Source organism: Aotus nancymaae, unplaced genomic scaffold (assembly GCF_030222135.1).
Source record: "Aotus nancymaae isolate 86718 unplaced genomic scaffold, 86718_ANA_hifiasm-v0.15.2.pri h1tg000002l, whole genome shotgun sequence".
In the NCBI taxonomy this organism is placed as follows: Eukaryota; Metazoa; Chordata; class Mammalia; order Primates; family Aotidae; genus Aotus; species Aotus nancymaae.
In genome coordinates, this window is record NW_026988413.1 from 9,528,603 (window position 1) to 9,545,725 (window position 17,123).

The 17,123-nt window shown below is 39.4% G+C and overlaps 1 protein-coding gene across 1 annotated transcript in view; it reads right to left on the bottom strand.

The window, feature by feature from the left end:
* Positions 1 to 17,123, bottom strand: part of CUL1 (cullin 1) — a 101,665-nt gene that overhangs the window by 28,025 nt on the left and 56,517 nt on the right. The window contains exons 4-9 of the mRNA XM_012443784.2: positions 16,294 to 16,461; positions 13,442 to 13,492; positions 13,160 to 13,250; positions 12,298 to 12,461; positions 6,538 to 6,700; positions 5,176 to 5,306 (exon numbers count right to left, since the gene is read on the bottom strand). Of these exons, the coding sequence (XP_012299207.1) occupies positions 5,176 to 5,306; positions 6,538 to 6,700; positions 12,298 to 12,461; positions 13,160 to 13,250; positions 13,442 to 13,492; positions 16,294 to 16,461 (768 nt within the window). The remainder of the gene's footprint in view (positions 1 to 5,175; positions 5,307 to 6,537; positions 6,701 to 12,297; positions 12,462 to 13,159; positions 13,251 to 13,441; positions 13,493 to 16,293; positions 16,462 to 17,123) is intronic.

The window sequence follows — 17,123 nt, forward strand, 5'->3', positions numbered from 1 at the left end:
TGCCTATCACTTTCATACCATTTTAAAGTTGAAAACTCATTAAGGTGAGCCATACTAAGTAGGAGACTCTCTGTAGTTGCTTTGGTCAACTAAGAAAAACGAAGAGCCTAGCACAGGGTCAGGCACCCACAGCGGGCATTCGATTCTTTTTAAAATGGCCACGTGAAGGAATGGTCTCTGCTTTCAAGAGACTCCCCTTAAAGCCTCACTAAGTGGATGGGGGCCATCGCCTCCAATATTTTAATATAGATTATTTTTCGATAAATTCCCAATCTGTTCCTGCATGGGGTCACCTGCCTAGTAAACAAGCCATTTCTCCTATCCCTTGCACAGCTCAAAACCAGTTTTAAATCCCATCCTGGAATATTTCTTTGTGTGCAAGGTTCCCAAAGTCCTCCTGGTGCCCCAGTGCAATAGGCTAATTTATCCCCTCATATATCAGTCGAGCACAAATGCCCTTGATCATGAGGCATTCTGAAGGCTGGAGAGAATGCTTCCAAACAGAGTAGAGTCTTGACAACAGTCCCCTCCCCAGTCCCAGATTCGGAGTGTTCTCTTTTCAGTTTCACTTCGCTGAGGGCTGCCAGCTTTTATTTAGGTGGTAGGAAGGAGAGGCCGTGAGGGAAATTCCCCTTGAGTCAGTTTTCTAGAAATAGCCTTTACTTTTTAAACTTGTTTTAACTAGGGGGAAAAAGTGCCTTAAGAAAAATTGGCAAGTAGGTTCTAAAACATCGAATACAAAAAATATTTGACTTACATGATGAATTGGAAACTAAGAATTTCATTCTAGGCCAGATATTAGCAGTAAAGCTGGTTTTCTAACCAAATTAGTGGTATAAAAAGACTAGCCAGATAAAAAACCTTTTTTTATTTGGCTTCTCAAATGAGTTTATTTCATCAAGAACAGCTTAAGTGTAACATATATAGTGTTGTAGTCTAGAGGAAGACACAGGACTCATCTATTAAACTTTTTTGCACTTAAATCACTTAGGTAGTGCCTTCTAGGGCATTTAATATGCTAATTATAAATGATTATAGTACCTATGATTCAACTCAATTAGGCACAAATTTTTAAACTTTAAAAACTGTGTTCTCAAGGTAATTAAATCCCACTTAAAGTCATGTACAATAATTCTAACTTTCACTAATGACTTTTTATTCTCCTGATTTTTCATAATCAGTGGGTTTTTGAAAACAATTATGGTTTGGGTTACAATGGGTCTTTTATATTTACCACATAAATGACAAAAACTAAAATGTATTTAAAAGTATTTGTTTTGGCCAGCAGGGTAGCTCACCCTGTAATCCCAGCACTTTGGGAGGCCCAAGTGGGCGAATCACCTGAGGTCAGGAGTTTGAGACTAGCCAGATCAACATGTAGAAACCCCATCTCTACTAAAAATACAAAATTAGCCAGGCATGGTGGTGCATGCTTGTGATCCCAGCTACTCAGGAGGCTGAGACAGGAGAATTGCTTGAACCCAGGAGGCGGAGGTTGCCGTGAGCCAAGATTGCACCACTGCACTCCAGCCTGGGCAACAAAATTGAAACTGTCTCAAAAGAAAAAAAGGAATTGTCTTTTAGCAGCCGTATTTATTCTTTCTTGCAATAAGTAATCAAGCAGCTACTGTGTGCCAGGCTATGGCCGGGGCACCTACGCTTCCCCTGAGCTTCAATTCTGTGGGTTTTCCCAGCATTGGCAAATTGAGGTGGCAAGTGTGAGCCCAGAGCAGGGAAGGGCACGAGGTACCCACGCACCAGTCGGACAGCATTCCGACAGAAGGAGCCAATGGCAAGCTTAGAAATAAGAATAAACTAGAATTTAGAAAACATTCCTTTTGCAGAAAACAGGAAAAGTATTTGCTTTCCTGAACATTTTATTTCATAAGCACAACAATTTAAAAAACCCAGAGTTTCATGAGTTCAATGTAGAAACAGTTCTTATGTAAATAACAAATAGAATCAATAACTTACTAAAAAAACTAGTATTTGACTTTTGCGAGTGAAGGCAGATGCAACATGGGTTTACTGAGCTGTAATTCTTCTTCATGGGGGAAAGTCTTGCTTTGGTTCTTAAATTCAGGTGAATGAGTGGCTTAGATTTAAGTAACACAAGCAGTGTTCAAAAGCTTGATTTCTCATAAAATATAACTGCTGGTAAAGTTTATTTGTGCCATCTGTAGCTGACAGATGAAGCTTCCTCAGATATATCATTTTACATAGAAGGTGTACTTTTGTTTTAACTGATCAAGAGTTCAGTAAAATGTCAGATTCAAGACTCAATGACAAAGTCAATCAGGCAGCATTTATTCAGTGCCCAAAATATGAGGCAGCTGACTGTATCCAAAAGAAAGAAAACAATGGGACGTGAGAATCATAGTTGATTAGCTCTCCAATTTAGAATCTTACTTTGGTTTGGAAAAGATAGACATTAGAATTAGTATCCCTTCTTTCCTATAAAACTGACAAAGTAATTCATAATGCTTTTTTAAAAAAAAGGAGACAGGGTCTCACTACATTGCCCTAGCTGGTCCCGAACCCCTGGGCTCAAGTGACCCTCCTGCCTCAAGCTTCTGAGTAGCTGGGACTATAGGTACACACCACTATATCCAGCTATCATGTTTATTTTAAATCTAACTATATTCACATAGAACACGAGTTCCCTAAGGCCAATCTCGTATCTAGTATATAGTTTACATGAAAAAGCAAAAGCTGCTTCATTAACCTACTCTAATTCATATCTGATGAAATAATAGACTTCCCACTTAACTCATTTCAAGGAAAGTCTAATCATTTACTTGGCTCTGTTGTCCGTATAGGTAAACTGAGTTTTGAACCAACAACTGGGAAGGCACCTTATGTTACTGAAAAAATGTCTTCACCGAGTTGGCCCCTTCTAAAACACAGAGGGGTGAGCAGGTGTGTGTGTGAATCAGGCCCTTTAAAGGAACATTCAGCTTGGAAATAAAGTCATAAAAACTGAAGGGTAATTTTTAAATGAGTTTTTTAAATTAGAAAAAATGTGTGTACTCATAAGAACATGAAGCAGTCATCACTGCTGAGCACTCATGTGCCCTGATTTAAGCACTTCACATGTATTGTTTATTCACAAATATCCTATGAGATAGGCAGTATCATTCTATTAAAAATAAATAAGTAACAACTGACAGAGACAGAAGTAACTCGCTGAGGGTCAGACAGCTGTGAGTGGTGGAGCTGAGATCTGAGTGCAGACAGCCAGGCCAGGCTCTGTCATCACCACACAGTAAAGACACTGTATGTGCCAACACTGAGGACTTCATACTTCGTTTTTACTAAAATCTAGAGGTCTTTTTCCACAAAATCCATGGCTAAGCCAGTTCACTTGCATCTTGTGAGCATAAAATTGTCTTAAAAACCTAAAGGAGGGCCAGGCGTGGGGGCTCACGCCTGTAATCCCAGCACTTTGGGAGGCCAAGTTGGGCAGATCATGAGGTCAAGAGATCGAGACCATCCTGGCCAATGTGGTGAAACGCCGTCTCTACTAAAAATACAAAAATTAGCTGGGTGTAGTGGCGCGTATCTGTAGTCCCAGCTACTTGGGAGGCTGAAGCAGGAGAATCACTCCAACCCGGGAGGTGGAGGTGCAGTAAGCTTAGATCACGCCACTGTACTCCAGCCTGGCGACAGAGCAAGACTCTGTCTCAAAACAAACAAAAACCAACCGCCCCCCGCTAAAAAAAAACCCTAACGGCTTTATACTCAACCCTTTAATAATTCATAGAGGTGGCAGAGTGCCAGCAGCAAATCCCCAAATTAAACATGGAAAAGAAGCCCTCCAAAGATAACAGAAAAATAAGGATAAAAAAATACTATTTTCAATAATTCTACCGAAAATAGTTATCAAAAATAATTTATCACTAAAGACAATAAAGTCAAAGCAAGAGAAATTTTCTGCATTCAGATATAAGAACCGATGTGTTTTAGAAGCTTTTCTTCTCAGCCAGGGGCGGTGGCTCACGCCAGTAATCCCAGCATTTTGGGAGGCTGACACGGGCAAATCACCTGAGGACAGAAGTTTGAGACCAGACTGGCTAACATGGTAAAACCTCATCTCTACTAAAAATACAAAAATTAGCCAGGCGTGGTGGCAGATGGCTGTAATCCCAGCTACTTAAGAGGCTGAGGCAGGAGAATTGCTTGAACCTAGGAGGTGGAGGTTGCAGAGAGCCAAGATGGCACCATTGCACTCCAGCCTGGGCAACAGAGCAAGACTCTGCTTCAAAAAAAAGAAGCTATTCTTCTCTATTGTTCTCCCAGTTACAACTGAAGTTCACAATAGGAGCAAAACTGAAGGTAACTCATCTGTGTCTTAGAAACTGAGTATTTCCAATGTGAAATTATCACCTGAATTACAGATGACCTAGCAGGAATGTTCTATGTAGCCCTGGGGAAGCAGAGGGCTGTGGAAAAATCTTATAAATTGCAGGGCCTAGGGCCGGGCGCGGTGGCTCAAGCCTGTAATCCCAGCACTTTGGGAGGCCAAGGCGGGTGAATCACGAGATCAAGAGATCGAGACCATCCTGGTCAACATGGTGAAACCCCGTCTCTACTAATACAAAAAAATTAGCTGGGCATGGTGGTGCATGCCTGTAATCCCAGCTACTCAGGAGGCTGAGGCAGGAGAATTGCCTGAACCCAGGAGGCGGAGGTTGCGGTGAGCCGAGATCGCGCCATTGCACTTCAGCCTGGGTAACAAGAGCGAAACTCCGTCTCAAAAAAAAAAAAAAGTACTGCAGGGCCTCTCCAGAGGACAGCCCTATGGTCTTCAGCCAGAGGCTACTATCCAGATCAAAGCTCCTGAAAGGCACAACCTGTGGACTGTGAGTGGCACAGTAACAGTTTCCAGGGGACTGTTGTTTCTATGGAAGCATCTTTCCTCTTGTAGTGCAAGAATTCCACAGTGAGAAGGAAAAAAAAAAATGACATCATTAATGCCTAAAAAGTGCAAGGGAATAAATTCCAGAGGTATTTACTAAACAAAGATGTCTGTGAACGGTCTACTTCAAAAAGCCAAAACAAGGTTCTAATGAAAATGTTACCACTTACATTTGGAAGTAGAGATGCATAACACACATTTGCTGTTCACGTGTGGAAATGATTAGCCCGACTGATTGTCAATGAAATCTTACTTACATTTAAAGCAGCTTCTCCACATTTTTCAATGGCTGCAAGACCCTGATTATGAATGTGTGTCTCCAACAGTTTTTTCAATTCTCCTAGGCCATCCTGGATTCTAGATACAAGATTATACATGCGTCCCAAATCTGAAAGAGGAAAAAATCCCTTTATGCACTGAAACAAACTGTGCCTATCATTCTACTAATTATGTATTTATACTGAGATGAAAAATACTCTGCAATGAATAACCATGTTTTTAGACTTTAATAATCGATAGCATTTAATTATAACCAAATACTCCCTATTTGGTATATGTATGTTTTGCTAAAAGTAACAATGAAATTATGCTATTTTAAGTTTATAAGTTTTTTTTCCCTTTACTATGAGAAACCACTAACATATGAATAAGCAAAAAAAAAAAAAAAAAAAAAAAAAAAATCAGAAACGATTCCAATGCTTTCCTGAAATTCTCAAGATTTAAATTGTATTTATGCCTGAGCCATAATGGGCACTCAAGTATTTGTTTAAAAATAATTAATATATTGGCCAGGAACGGTGGCTCACTCCTATAATCCCAGTACTTTGGGGGCCAAGGCAGGTGGATCACCTGAGGTCAAGAGCTCAAGACCAGCCTGGTCAACATCATGAAACCCCATCTCTACTAAAAATACAAAAAAAATTAGCTAGGCGTTGTGGCGCATGCCTGTAATCCCAGCTACTCCAAAGGCTGGGGCAGGAGAATCACTTGAACCTGGGAGATGGAGGTTGCAGTGAGCCACGATTGCTCCATTCCGGCCTGGGCAACAAGAGTGAAACTCCATCAATCAATCAATCAAACAATCAATCAATAAAATGACTATATTTAAGGAGAATATGGATTTCTATCTCAACTATAAAAACAAATGAGTTGAGAAAAGTTCTCCCAAATTCTTCATTTAAGACATGTATGGCATATGGTTACTTTAGGAGGACCACAGAAGAAAAATCCAAACATCAATCTTTTACTGAGCTCCTAACATGCCCCAGTAAAACAGGGAAGTGGCTACGGGAAATCTAAGAGGACAGTCTTCTCATCTCAGAGAATTTTCAAAGGAAGAACAGTCAAGAAAAAACTTAGGGGTAGCATCATTTAATGCTAAAGTGTATGCAGAAAGTCACATTCTAAATTAAACTGAAAAAATACTCTTCGCCCTAAGTCATACCAAAATGCTCTGCAGAAATCTGACATCAGTACATAACAATGTACAAACACATGCATCTTTTTAAAAATGACTGACATGGGCAAGTAATGCTGTTGACTCGGAGTCTAGCGTCTCAAGCAATGTCAAAACTGCAGATAATAAAAAATACCTACATTTTATGAGTCTTGTGGCTCACCTTCATTTTTGTCAGCATCCAATAAATTCTGAAATTCTGTGTGGAAAATTTCCAAGTGTTTTTCAATGAGGACTTGCTCACATTTCCTTGCTAATTCATCTTGTGTGCTTTCGTGAAGGTAAACCTGAACTCTTCGTTGTTCCTCAAGCAGACGAGCCTCTGCCTGGAGAAAATGAATTCAAGTGAATGGTTTTGTTTCACTGGTAAAGAATTGTTGCAATTCTTTAATACGTAAATTAAAGGAAGCTGAATAATGGCAAACTAAATTCACAAGCCAGCTCTAACAAAATTGGATTAGGAAAATAAGGGAGGGCTGGGCACGATGGTTCACGCCTATGATCCCAGCACTTTGGGAGGCGGAGACAGGAGGATTGCTTGAGGCCAGGATTTTGAGACCAGCCTGGGCAACAGAGTGTGACCCTGTCTCTAAAAAAAATTTAGCCAGATGTGGCACGCACCTGTAGTCGTTCCTAGCTACTCAGGAGGCTGAGGCGGGAGGATGGCTTGAGCCTAGGAGTTAAAGGATATGGTGAGCTATGATCTTGCCACTGCATTTCATTCAGCCTGGGCAACAGAGCAAGACTCCATCTCTCAAAAAAAGAAAGGAAAAAGTTCTTTGCTTTTAGGGTAATTGACAACCATATTTAAACAGCCACTGATGTGTGCCATTTTCTCAGTAAGATCTATTTCCGTTTCAGAATTCCTTTTTAAGTGCCCTAATATCAACATCATTAATAGTTCAAATGTCTTTGCATAATTTTTATCCCTCATAGTGGTTATAATGTCTCTGCCACTCTAAGAAATGAGTGGATCTTCTGTGCAAATACTGAGATGAGCTACTTTAGATTAAAACTACTTGAAGCCAAGAGTCACACAAATATAAGCCCTGATCACATGGAAATAATCAAAAGAAATCAGACTTAAAAAATTTAAAGAAAAACATTATGGCCTTCTCTTCCAAACACTGAATATGTACCTCTGAAACCTATTGAGTTATTTATGTATCCCGATTTCTTGCATTTCCTCCTGAGGAAGAGGGGAGGGCAAAGATGCAATATAACAACGCAGTAAAATTAGGAGAAGTCAGAATATTTTGCAGACCATCACCAGAAATACATGTGGTGTAAAGTGTCACTGAGATACTACTAAACTATCAAAGCAAGGAAGACATTTCAATAAATTATTCAGGTGATCTAAATAAAGAGAATTATATTTTGAATTATAAAAATGCAAATACTCTCCAAAATGATTTTCTTTAAAAAAAAAAATACGTTTTTCAGAGACAGGATCTTGCTCTGTCTCCTAGGCAAGAGTACAATGGCATATAATCAGCTCACTATAGCCTCAAACTCCTGGGCTCAAGTGATCCTCCCACCTCAGCCTCCTGTGTAGTTGGGACTACAGGTGCACACAGCCATACCCGGCTAACTTTCAATTTTTTCTAGAGACAAGTTCTCACTATGTTGCTCAGGCTGGTCTTGAACTCCTGGCTTCAAGCAATTCTGCCTCGGCTTCCCAAAGTGCTGGGATTACAGGCTGTCAGCTACCCTGCCTTGCCCAGATTTTCAAATTTGGTATAATTTTGGAGAAATATGGAAAAATTCAACTGGTAATGAATCATCAAGAGCCAAGAAAACGTAAAATAAAAAAATGATTGGGCAGGATTTGGTACTATCAAGAACTAATAATAATGGGACAATTGTTTAAACCATGTAAGTCAGAACCTTATTACACGTTCTAAATAGCTAAATGTGAAAAATAAACTTGGAAAATATCTGTAGTATGTATCAAAAGATCAATATTCTTAATGCACATAATTATCTCCATCAAAGCCGTGGGTACATACAAATAAAAACACAAGGAAGAAAGGACAATTCATAAACGAAGAAACAGAAAAAAGCTTGAAGTTGTTACATTTCCAATAAGAGGTAAATTATAGTATGTTCAGTTAATGAAATATCAAACACGAACTATTAATAACAAATCATTAGTGAATAAGTTACAAAAAATCTGTATCATGATCCCAATTTGGTTTATATAATCAGGAACAGTGCCCCAGGCTTATAGGTTTATGTTATTTGTATTTTCCAAAAAGTCTACAGTTAATGTATAATTTTGTTTTTCTGATTATAAAGCTATTTTAAAACAATAAATGCTGCTTTATATCTAATGCTTCACTAAGACGGATACCTCAAGAACCTAGAGCTGGTGGAATACAGAACATGCAAACCAAACAGCACCGTTTTTTCTGTTTTAAGTTCTAACTCTTTCTTGGAAGAACAAAATCACCTCAGGCAGCAAAACATACTTTTACCCCTTCCCAGTTGAAAGATTAGGCTTTGATGCCATTGCTGATTCATCCTCTGAGGGGCACAGCTCTCCACCTCTTAGCATTCTACAGACCCTTCCTGCAGGGGCTGAGCGGGCAGGAAGAGTGAACAGGTACCTAGGTGATTACAGAAACATTCATGGCCGAGGGGCTTCAACACTAGCTTATTGTATATATTGGCAAGGAAACCAAGGTTGTAGGCATTGTCATCAGGCTTCAGAATGGACAGCTATTTAGGTTCTCTATTGATTCCAAGTCAAATAGGCTCCTGATCATCACTGTACTTGGCAGACTGTTGTATTAGAATGCCAAGGTCAAATTCAAATGACTAAATAAAAGCATGCAATTGAAGACTGTCTTTACTAATTTAACTAGGATTGGTTCTCAGTAAAAACAAAAGGAAAATAAAAACCAAAGACAAGCAAATTAATGAAGTATGGTGTATTTTTAAAGTTAAAAAAAAATGGCATTAGAAACCTAGAGCAGTCATACAGAGTTTCTGTAGCTCAGATCAGTCTCAATCACATGAGACAGTAAAATATTTGAGAGACACTGAGATGGTTCACTCTTCAAAGCCATCCTTGGAAACACAGGCCAAACATTCTCAAATGTTTCCACTAAAACTCTCCTAATAGAGCAAAGTGAACACAGACCCAGGGAATTTGAACTGGCTCTCAACTGGCTAAAATTTGCAGAATATTTCTTCAAGGGTCATGTTTTATCTCAATACTGTTCTATTTCCTAATAGAATGTTTGTTTTGTTTTAAACATAAATGCTCCCTAAGTTACTAAGATTTGGCACCCTTTATCCTGTGGTTTTACATCCTCCCAGGCATACACTGGAGGTTCTGTGGGATGTATATTTGTAATACCAAATATATCAGCCTTGCTCTTTGCCACACACACTAAGCACCTTTTTACTAATAAATATCTCATGCTAAACTTTTTAAATACTAAAGCCCACTTAATCTTCACTATTACCTATTATTATTATTCTCATTTTACAGATAAGGAAATTGAGGAAGAGAAGCGTTAAGGTCATGCCCCTAGTAAGTGGTGGGGTGGGGATTTAAAACTGGACTCATAGCTCAGTTTGAGATGCAAGGCTATAGGATGAGAGCAGAATTACATGGTCAAATTCCAATTTTATGCTTACAGACTCTGCATTATCAACTTTCAGAATGTGACGGAAGTCATGTTTGGTGTGATCTAAGTGGATTTGATCACAAATCCAAACGTTTAACTCCTCTAGAAATGAATCCCTCTATGGGAACCAGGATGTAGGAAGCACACTGCTTCCTTGAAGGCAGGGCTCATGCTAGATTGAAAGCATCCAGGCCATTGGCAATCCCTGCTCCTCAATTGTCTTTGGTGTCAGGCCTGGTTTTAAAAACAGATTTACCTGTTCTGGGAGTGCTTCTGTAGCTCTGCCCTAAAACACTGGTTTCCTTGCCCTAGAGCACTACTAATTCATCAGGGTGGATAAAAGGAGATGACCACAATTCTCTAATAAACGCTGTTCAAAAAGAATAGGTACCACTGTTGTGGGTGCATTTGGATAAGAGGTCTTTAGGGACATCTAGTTTCTAAAGAATCACCATATACAGCAGAGTTTAATAAGAGATGTGTTTAGGCAAACAGCACTGTCGTATTAAACAATGAAATAACAGGCAATGCTAACATTCAAAACAGATGATGTATCAAAAGTTCATTTGTTAGGCAGCTGTTTGAAACTCTGGGTGAGCTGGTTAGGTTCCAGATCAGCATACAAAAGTCAATTTGGCCCAGCATTATACACAAGGAACTATTAATATTCCAAGTATAATACTCTGAATAGTTCCATTTTTGTTAGATTTTGAGATGTCAGAAATTTGTCAAGGACTTTCAACTTCCAACGTAAGCCCATTTATAACCACTATCTCCTATAGGAAAACGCATTCAGGTCACCACAAACAAGCCAGATAGGACTTTCTCTATGAGGTTAGAGCAGAGTTGTTGCTTTTAATTGACTTTCTATCTCAGCATTTGGAAAAGGGATTCTGCAGTCCATTTATGCTCCAAGTAAACAGGGAATAAAGGGGAAGCAGGTGTCACGCTTGGAAAGATCCAGATTCCCTGGAGATCTCCTAGTGTAAGGGTCCTCAACCCCTGGGCTGTGGGCCAGTATGGGTCTGTGGCCTGTTAGGAACCAGGCCACACAACAGGAGGTGATCAGCAGATGAGTGAGCATTACACCTAAGCTCTGCCTCCTGTCAGATGAGGGGCAGCATTAGATTCTCACAGGAGCTCGAACCCTATTGTGAACTGCACGTGCGAGGGCTCTATGTGCGTGCTCCTTTGAAGTGGAACAGTTTCCTCCCAAAACCATCCCCCTTTCTCCACACCCCACTCCACTGCCGTCTGTGGTGCTAAAAGGGCTGGGGACCACCGTCCTAGCACAGCTAGCTCAAGGGTCAGCAAACCATAGCCTGTAGGTCAGATTCTGCCTGTCTGCCTTTTTCTGTAAATTAAGTTTTATTGGAACCCAGCCAACTCATTTGTGTACATATCCCACTGGCTGCTTTAGTGCTGCAATGGCAGAGCTGAACTGCTGCAAAAGAGATCACAGAGCTCACAAAGCCTAAAGTATTTCCTATCCAGTCCTTTACAGGATAAGTTTGCTGACTCTGACTCCAGACCTAGGTCATTCCTTAGAGCCTAAATCCAGAACATCTATGTTTCTAAGAAAGAGAAACAAAGAGCAAGTCTACTAGATCTTGATTATCAGCTAGGCGTGGTGACTCACATCTGTAATCCCAGCACTCTGGGAGGCTGAGGTAGGAGGATCACTTGAGCCCAGCAGTTTGAGACCAGCCTGGGCAACATAGCGAGACCCTATCTACAAAAAAAAAAAAAAAAAAAAAAAAACAAACCAATTAGCTGAGTGTGGTAGCTCACGCCTCTAATCCCATTACTTCTGGAGGCTGAAGCAGGAGAATACCCTCTCATATTAGAATTTAAATCCTACTTTCAGAAGAACCTCTCCTCTATATAATCCTGAAAGCTAGGTAATAGATTCTTAGGGGTATTTTAGAAGCAAAAAAGCAAAAGCTTAAAGTTTGCAAATCTGAGAATATTTGTTTCTTAAAATTTTCTCATCGACATGACTGTGATGTCCATTATATAAATCCACATTCTAGGAGAAACAGTTAAAAAAAGTCATGTAGCTATTATGGCTATATCCTTAGAACAGCAAGAACTCTTAGTCATGATTACCAATTTATAGAAGCTCCCTGGAGAATTAGGAGACGCACTTGCACCTGATAAAGACACTCTAGGAAAACAATGCCCAACAAATGACTTGTAAAGAAAGCTGTATGTGCTAAAAAGAATTCACTTGAGTTGCAATGACTTTAACTTAAGTCTACTTAAAGTACTATATTTAAGCTTACCTTTTTCATATATTCAGTAACTGGGTTCTGCTGCAAGAATTCAGTACTCTCTCTGGTATAAAATCTCTCTGTGTCAGCCAAAAATTGAGATTCAAAGGATTCTTTATACACTGTTAACGTAGGGCCCTTTGCAAATGCATCATCTTCATTCAGCCCCAATTCCACTAGAAATGAATATGAGCTATATTTCAATTACCCTATTTTTTTGGTTATATTTCACAGAATATACTTAGGTGTAGCATTCAGTTTAAGATATGTTTAAAAGGTAAATGTGAAATGGCAGGACATAAGTAACTCTTACTCACTAGTATTAAAATACACTCTTTTAATAAAATAAAAAAGGAAAAAAATCCAAGATGTATAAAAAGCAAGTAATTCTGACCCATGGCCAGGTATGCTTCAAAATTATGATGAAGTTCTTTTCGAGAACTTTTATACTTCCAAAAGCAATAAAAATAACTAATTTTAAATTTGCAAAGAAATACAATGCTACCCAAGTTTTTAAGACATTGTATTACTTTATCAGTTTCTCAATCTCAATTTTTCAAGCTGATATAGATTTCTGGTTATCATTGAGCTCAATTAATGACACTCTAACATATCCAGTAATTCACTAAGACCAGAAAAGAAAATAATTAAAATGTCTATTTCATCAAAATTTCCTTAAGGCACACGGATCAAACAGCTTTTATGAGTAAAATCAAACAGTCACATTGACTTAAAAAGAAATATAAGTACCTTTGTAAATGCTAACAATGTCCTTTATAATATTAAACCATTTAAAAAATGAAATCTGTTAGAGCACTGTTGTAATTGCCATTTGATGTGAAAACTTTGAATAAACTAAAGGGAAATTATTTACCGTAAGACTGTACAACTCCACTAATCAATCTTGTATTGATGGTTTCACCATTTCTTTCCTTTTCAATCAGCTTTAAAACAGCATTTGTTACCTTTAGAAAGGATGTAGAAAATACGATACGGGTTACAGAATATGATATACGTTACTACATATCCCTTAAACATTCACAACCATTAACAATGTAAGATGGGAAAATCCGACAGAGTGAGGAGACAAAGACCAAGCAATGAATCTGGGAAGGGATTTTAAAAGGAACACGCACACGCTCCCAGCAGTAGGTACCTGTTTATTCAGTGGCCTGAACAGACAGTCTCTCCAAGTCACCAATGCAAGCTGGAGGAAAAAAAACAAAATGTCTACACTCTTACTATGTTTTTCCAAGATTCAAGTCATGAAATAATCTAAATCTCAAATTATTTTATCAAAATTTCTAGATTACAAGTTGGTCAAAACATGCTATCGTGATGAAATCAGAACGCCGCCACTCTAGAGCGTCAACAACTTCAAGTAGTATCCAAGCACAGACACCTGTCATCTCAGCTTCTTTATTTATATTCTCTTTAACTGTTGTTGAAAACAGTACGGAATAAGTTTAAAAAGCGTAATGATTTTTTTTTTTTTTTTTTTTTTTTTTTTTTTTTTTTGAGACGGAGTTTCGCTCTTGATACCCAGGCTGGAGTGCAATGGCGCGATCTCGGCTCACCGCAACCTCCGCCTCCTGGGTTCAGGCAATTCTCCTGCCTCAGCCTCCTGAGTAGCTGGGATTACAGGCACGCGCCACCGTGCCCAGCTAATTTTTTGTATTAGTAGAGACGGGGTTTCACCATGTTGACCAGGATGGTCTCGATCTCTTGACCTCGTGATCCACCCGCCTTGGCCTCCCAAAGTGCTGGGATTACAGGCTTGAGCCACCGCGCCCGGCCAGCGTAATGATTTTTAGGGGTCTGTGATGTTACTGTAGGGTACACACGGCACTTTAGGTCTAGCAGGTTTCCAAAAGGAACGAACCAAGATCATCCTGATTCCTACACTAACAACTCTGAGTCTCAAGAAAGCATTTATATGTACAAAGAAAAAATCCCATTAGCCATCTCACAATATACATATTTTTCAAAAACTTATGCTGTACATATTTGTGTCAGTTAAGAAAAAAATATTAAAGAAAAGGGGAAGTACAAAAACCCCAAATCAAACAAGTAAACCTAAAAAGTTTCTGTTAGAACTAGACTAACTACATAACAAAGTATCATTATGAAGCAGCAACAATTTTGGTATGGTACAGAAACTGGAGCTATACAAACAATAAAAACTGGTCATGCATCCGGGATACATTATGCTTTTCTTTTTTTCTTTTTTTTTTTGAGACGGAGTTTCGCTCTTGTTACCCAGGCTGGAGTGCAATGGCGCGATCTCGGCTCACCGCAACCTCCGCCTCCTGGGTTCAGGCAATTCTCTTGCCTCAGCCTCCTGAGTAGCTGGGATTACAGGCACGTGCCACCATGCCCAGCTAATTTTTTGTATTTTTAGTAGAGACGGGGTTTCACCATGTTGACCAGGATGGTCTCGATCTCTTGACCTCGTGATCCACCCGCCTCGGCCTCCCAAAGTGCTGGGATTACAGGCGTGAGCCACCGCGCCCGGCTCGCTTTTCTTTTTATCTTGAGACAGGATCTCGCTCTGTCACTCAAGGTAGAGTCCTAGAGTCCAGTGGTACCATCGTGGCTCACTGCACCCTCCACCTCCTGGGCTCAAGCGATCCTCCCACCGCAGCCTCATGTATGGCTGGGACTATAGGTGCGTCACTGTGCCTGGATATTTTCTCTGTAGAGGTCTCATTATGTTGTCCAGGCTGGTCTCCTCCTGCATTGGTCTCCCAAAGTGCTAGGATTACAAGCATGAGCCACTGCACCCAGCATTATGTTTTTCTTTTAAATTTGTCAAAAGTGAAGCTACAAAGTATTGTTATTTTATAGGAACATTCTTGGATATGGTGATTAACTCCTTTATGTAGAATCTGACATTTTAACAAAACTAGTTTTAAAGGGCATTGCCTGTGTTGATCTGACAGCCTATGAACAGACTGTTACGAGTCCTTTTACTCGCTCTTGAACACTCGTTCTCAAACTGCAGCATACATCAGAATTGTCTGGAGAGCTTGGTAAAACATTGCTGGGCCCTGTCTCCAGAGTTTCTCTTCAAGTCTAGGATGATGCCTGAGAATGTGCATTTCTAACAAGTCCCCAAGTGATTCTGACACAGCAGGTTTGGGGACCTCATGTGGTTTGGCTGTGTCCCCACCCAAATCTCATCTTGAACTATAGGTCCCATAATTCCCACATCTTGTGAGAGAGAGCCAGTGGGAGATAACTGAATCACGGGGGTGGTTGCCCCATACTGTTCTCACGGCAGTGAATAAATCTCACGAGATCTGATGACTTTAAAAGGGGTGTCTGCTCCCACTTGACTCTCATTCTGCCTTGGCTGCTGCCATGTAAGATGTGCCTTCTGCCATGATTGTGAGGCCTTCCCAGCCACATGGAACTGTTGAGCCCATTAAACTGCTTTTTCTTTATAAATTACCCAGTCTCCAATACGTCTTTATCAGCAGTATGAAAACAGACCAATACAGGAACATATTTTGAAAACCAATGGGAAAAAAAACAAAAACAAAAACCCTTTAGTTGACTGACTGAAGAAACATACAGTAATGAGGGTGATTTAGGAATTAATTAATTCAGGGTCCTCTCCCTGAAGTGGGGTTTCTCAGACTATAAAACGCAAGCATTGATCCTCAGGGCGTGCCTCACGCATGGCATCTGATCTGCCTGGGGCTGCCAAGACTCAGGACTTTCTGTGCGAAAACTCAGGCAGTCCCAGGCAAGCTGAGATGGTAGGGTCAAATAACTAAAGAAGAAATTTTTAAAAAGCAAATGCAGAAATGGGCAAACTATATTTTATAACTCCAATTTACCCATTCTTCTTCTTTCTTGCTAAAAAATATTTAAGGGACATTTATTGATAAAACAATGAAAATTACTATTTTTAAAAAAGCTTAATATTTGCCTAGATTCTTACTGAAAGATAATTTATCATTAAAAAAATACATTTAAAAGGTTTTAAAATAAAAATCTTACTGAATAGATTTCATATATTCCTTTTCGTCCTTCGTCACATTCACGGCGAACCCAATGTCTATTGAGGTAGGCACAAATTCCATTCAGCACTTTGCTTGAAAATCGATAATCTTCCCATTGTTGGGTGTAGAATTTCAGTACACTCTCATCCATCAAATCTTCTCCATCCTAAAAACAAGGTAACTAAAGCTTTAAGATGACTAATTTGTCACATCATAAATTAAAAATAAAAGTTAACAACATCTACCACATTAAAATATTGATACATGTGATTTTAGACAGCTTCTTTAAATTATTCTGTATATAAAAATATGCTAATAAACTCTCAAGAATATAGTAAAAGAATTCTTTCATCTCAAATTAAACTGGAACATTTTTCATGGTATTAAATATGCGCACACACTCAAATAAAAGTACCCTGAACAATTAGGATATACAGGTAATTCCTTTTTATTAAGGAATTTACCTCAAAATCATCTGTATTTTTGATATTTTGTTTAAAAAAAAATTGGTTGGGTGCCGTGGCTCACACTTGTAATCTCAGCACTTTGGGAGGCTGAGGTGGGCAGATCACTTGAGGTCAGGAGTTTGAGACCAGCCTGGCCAACATGGTGAAACCCCATCTCTGCTAATACAAAAATTAGCTGGGTGTGGTGGTACATGCCTGTAGCCCCAGCTACTCAGGAGGTTGAGGCAGAACAATCACTTGAGCCCAGGAGACAGAGGTTGCAGTGAGACAAGACTGCGCCACTGCACTCTAGCCTGGGCAACAGAGTGAGACTCCGCCTCAAAAAAAAAATAAATAAATAAAATCAACATGTTCTAATTAG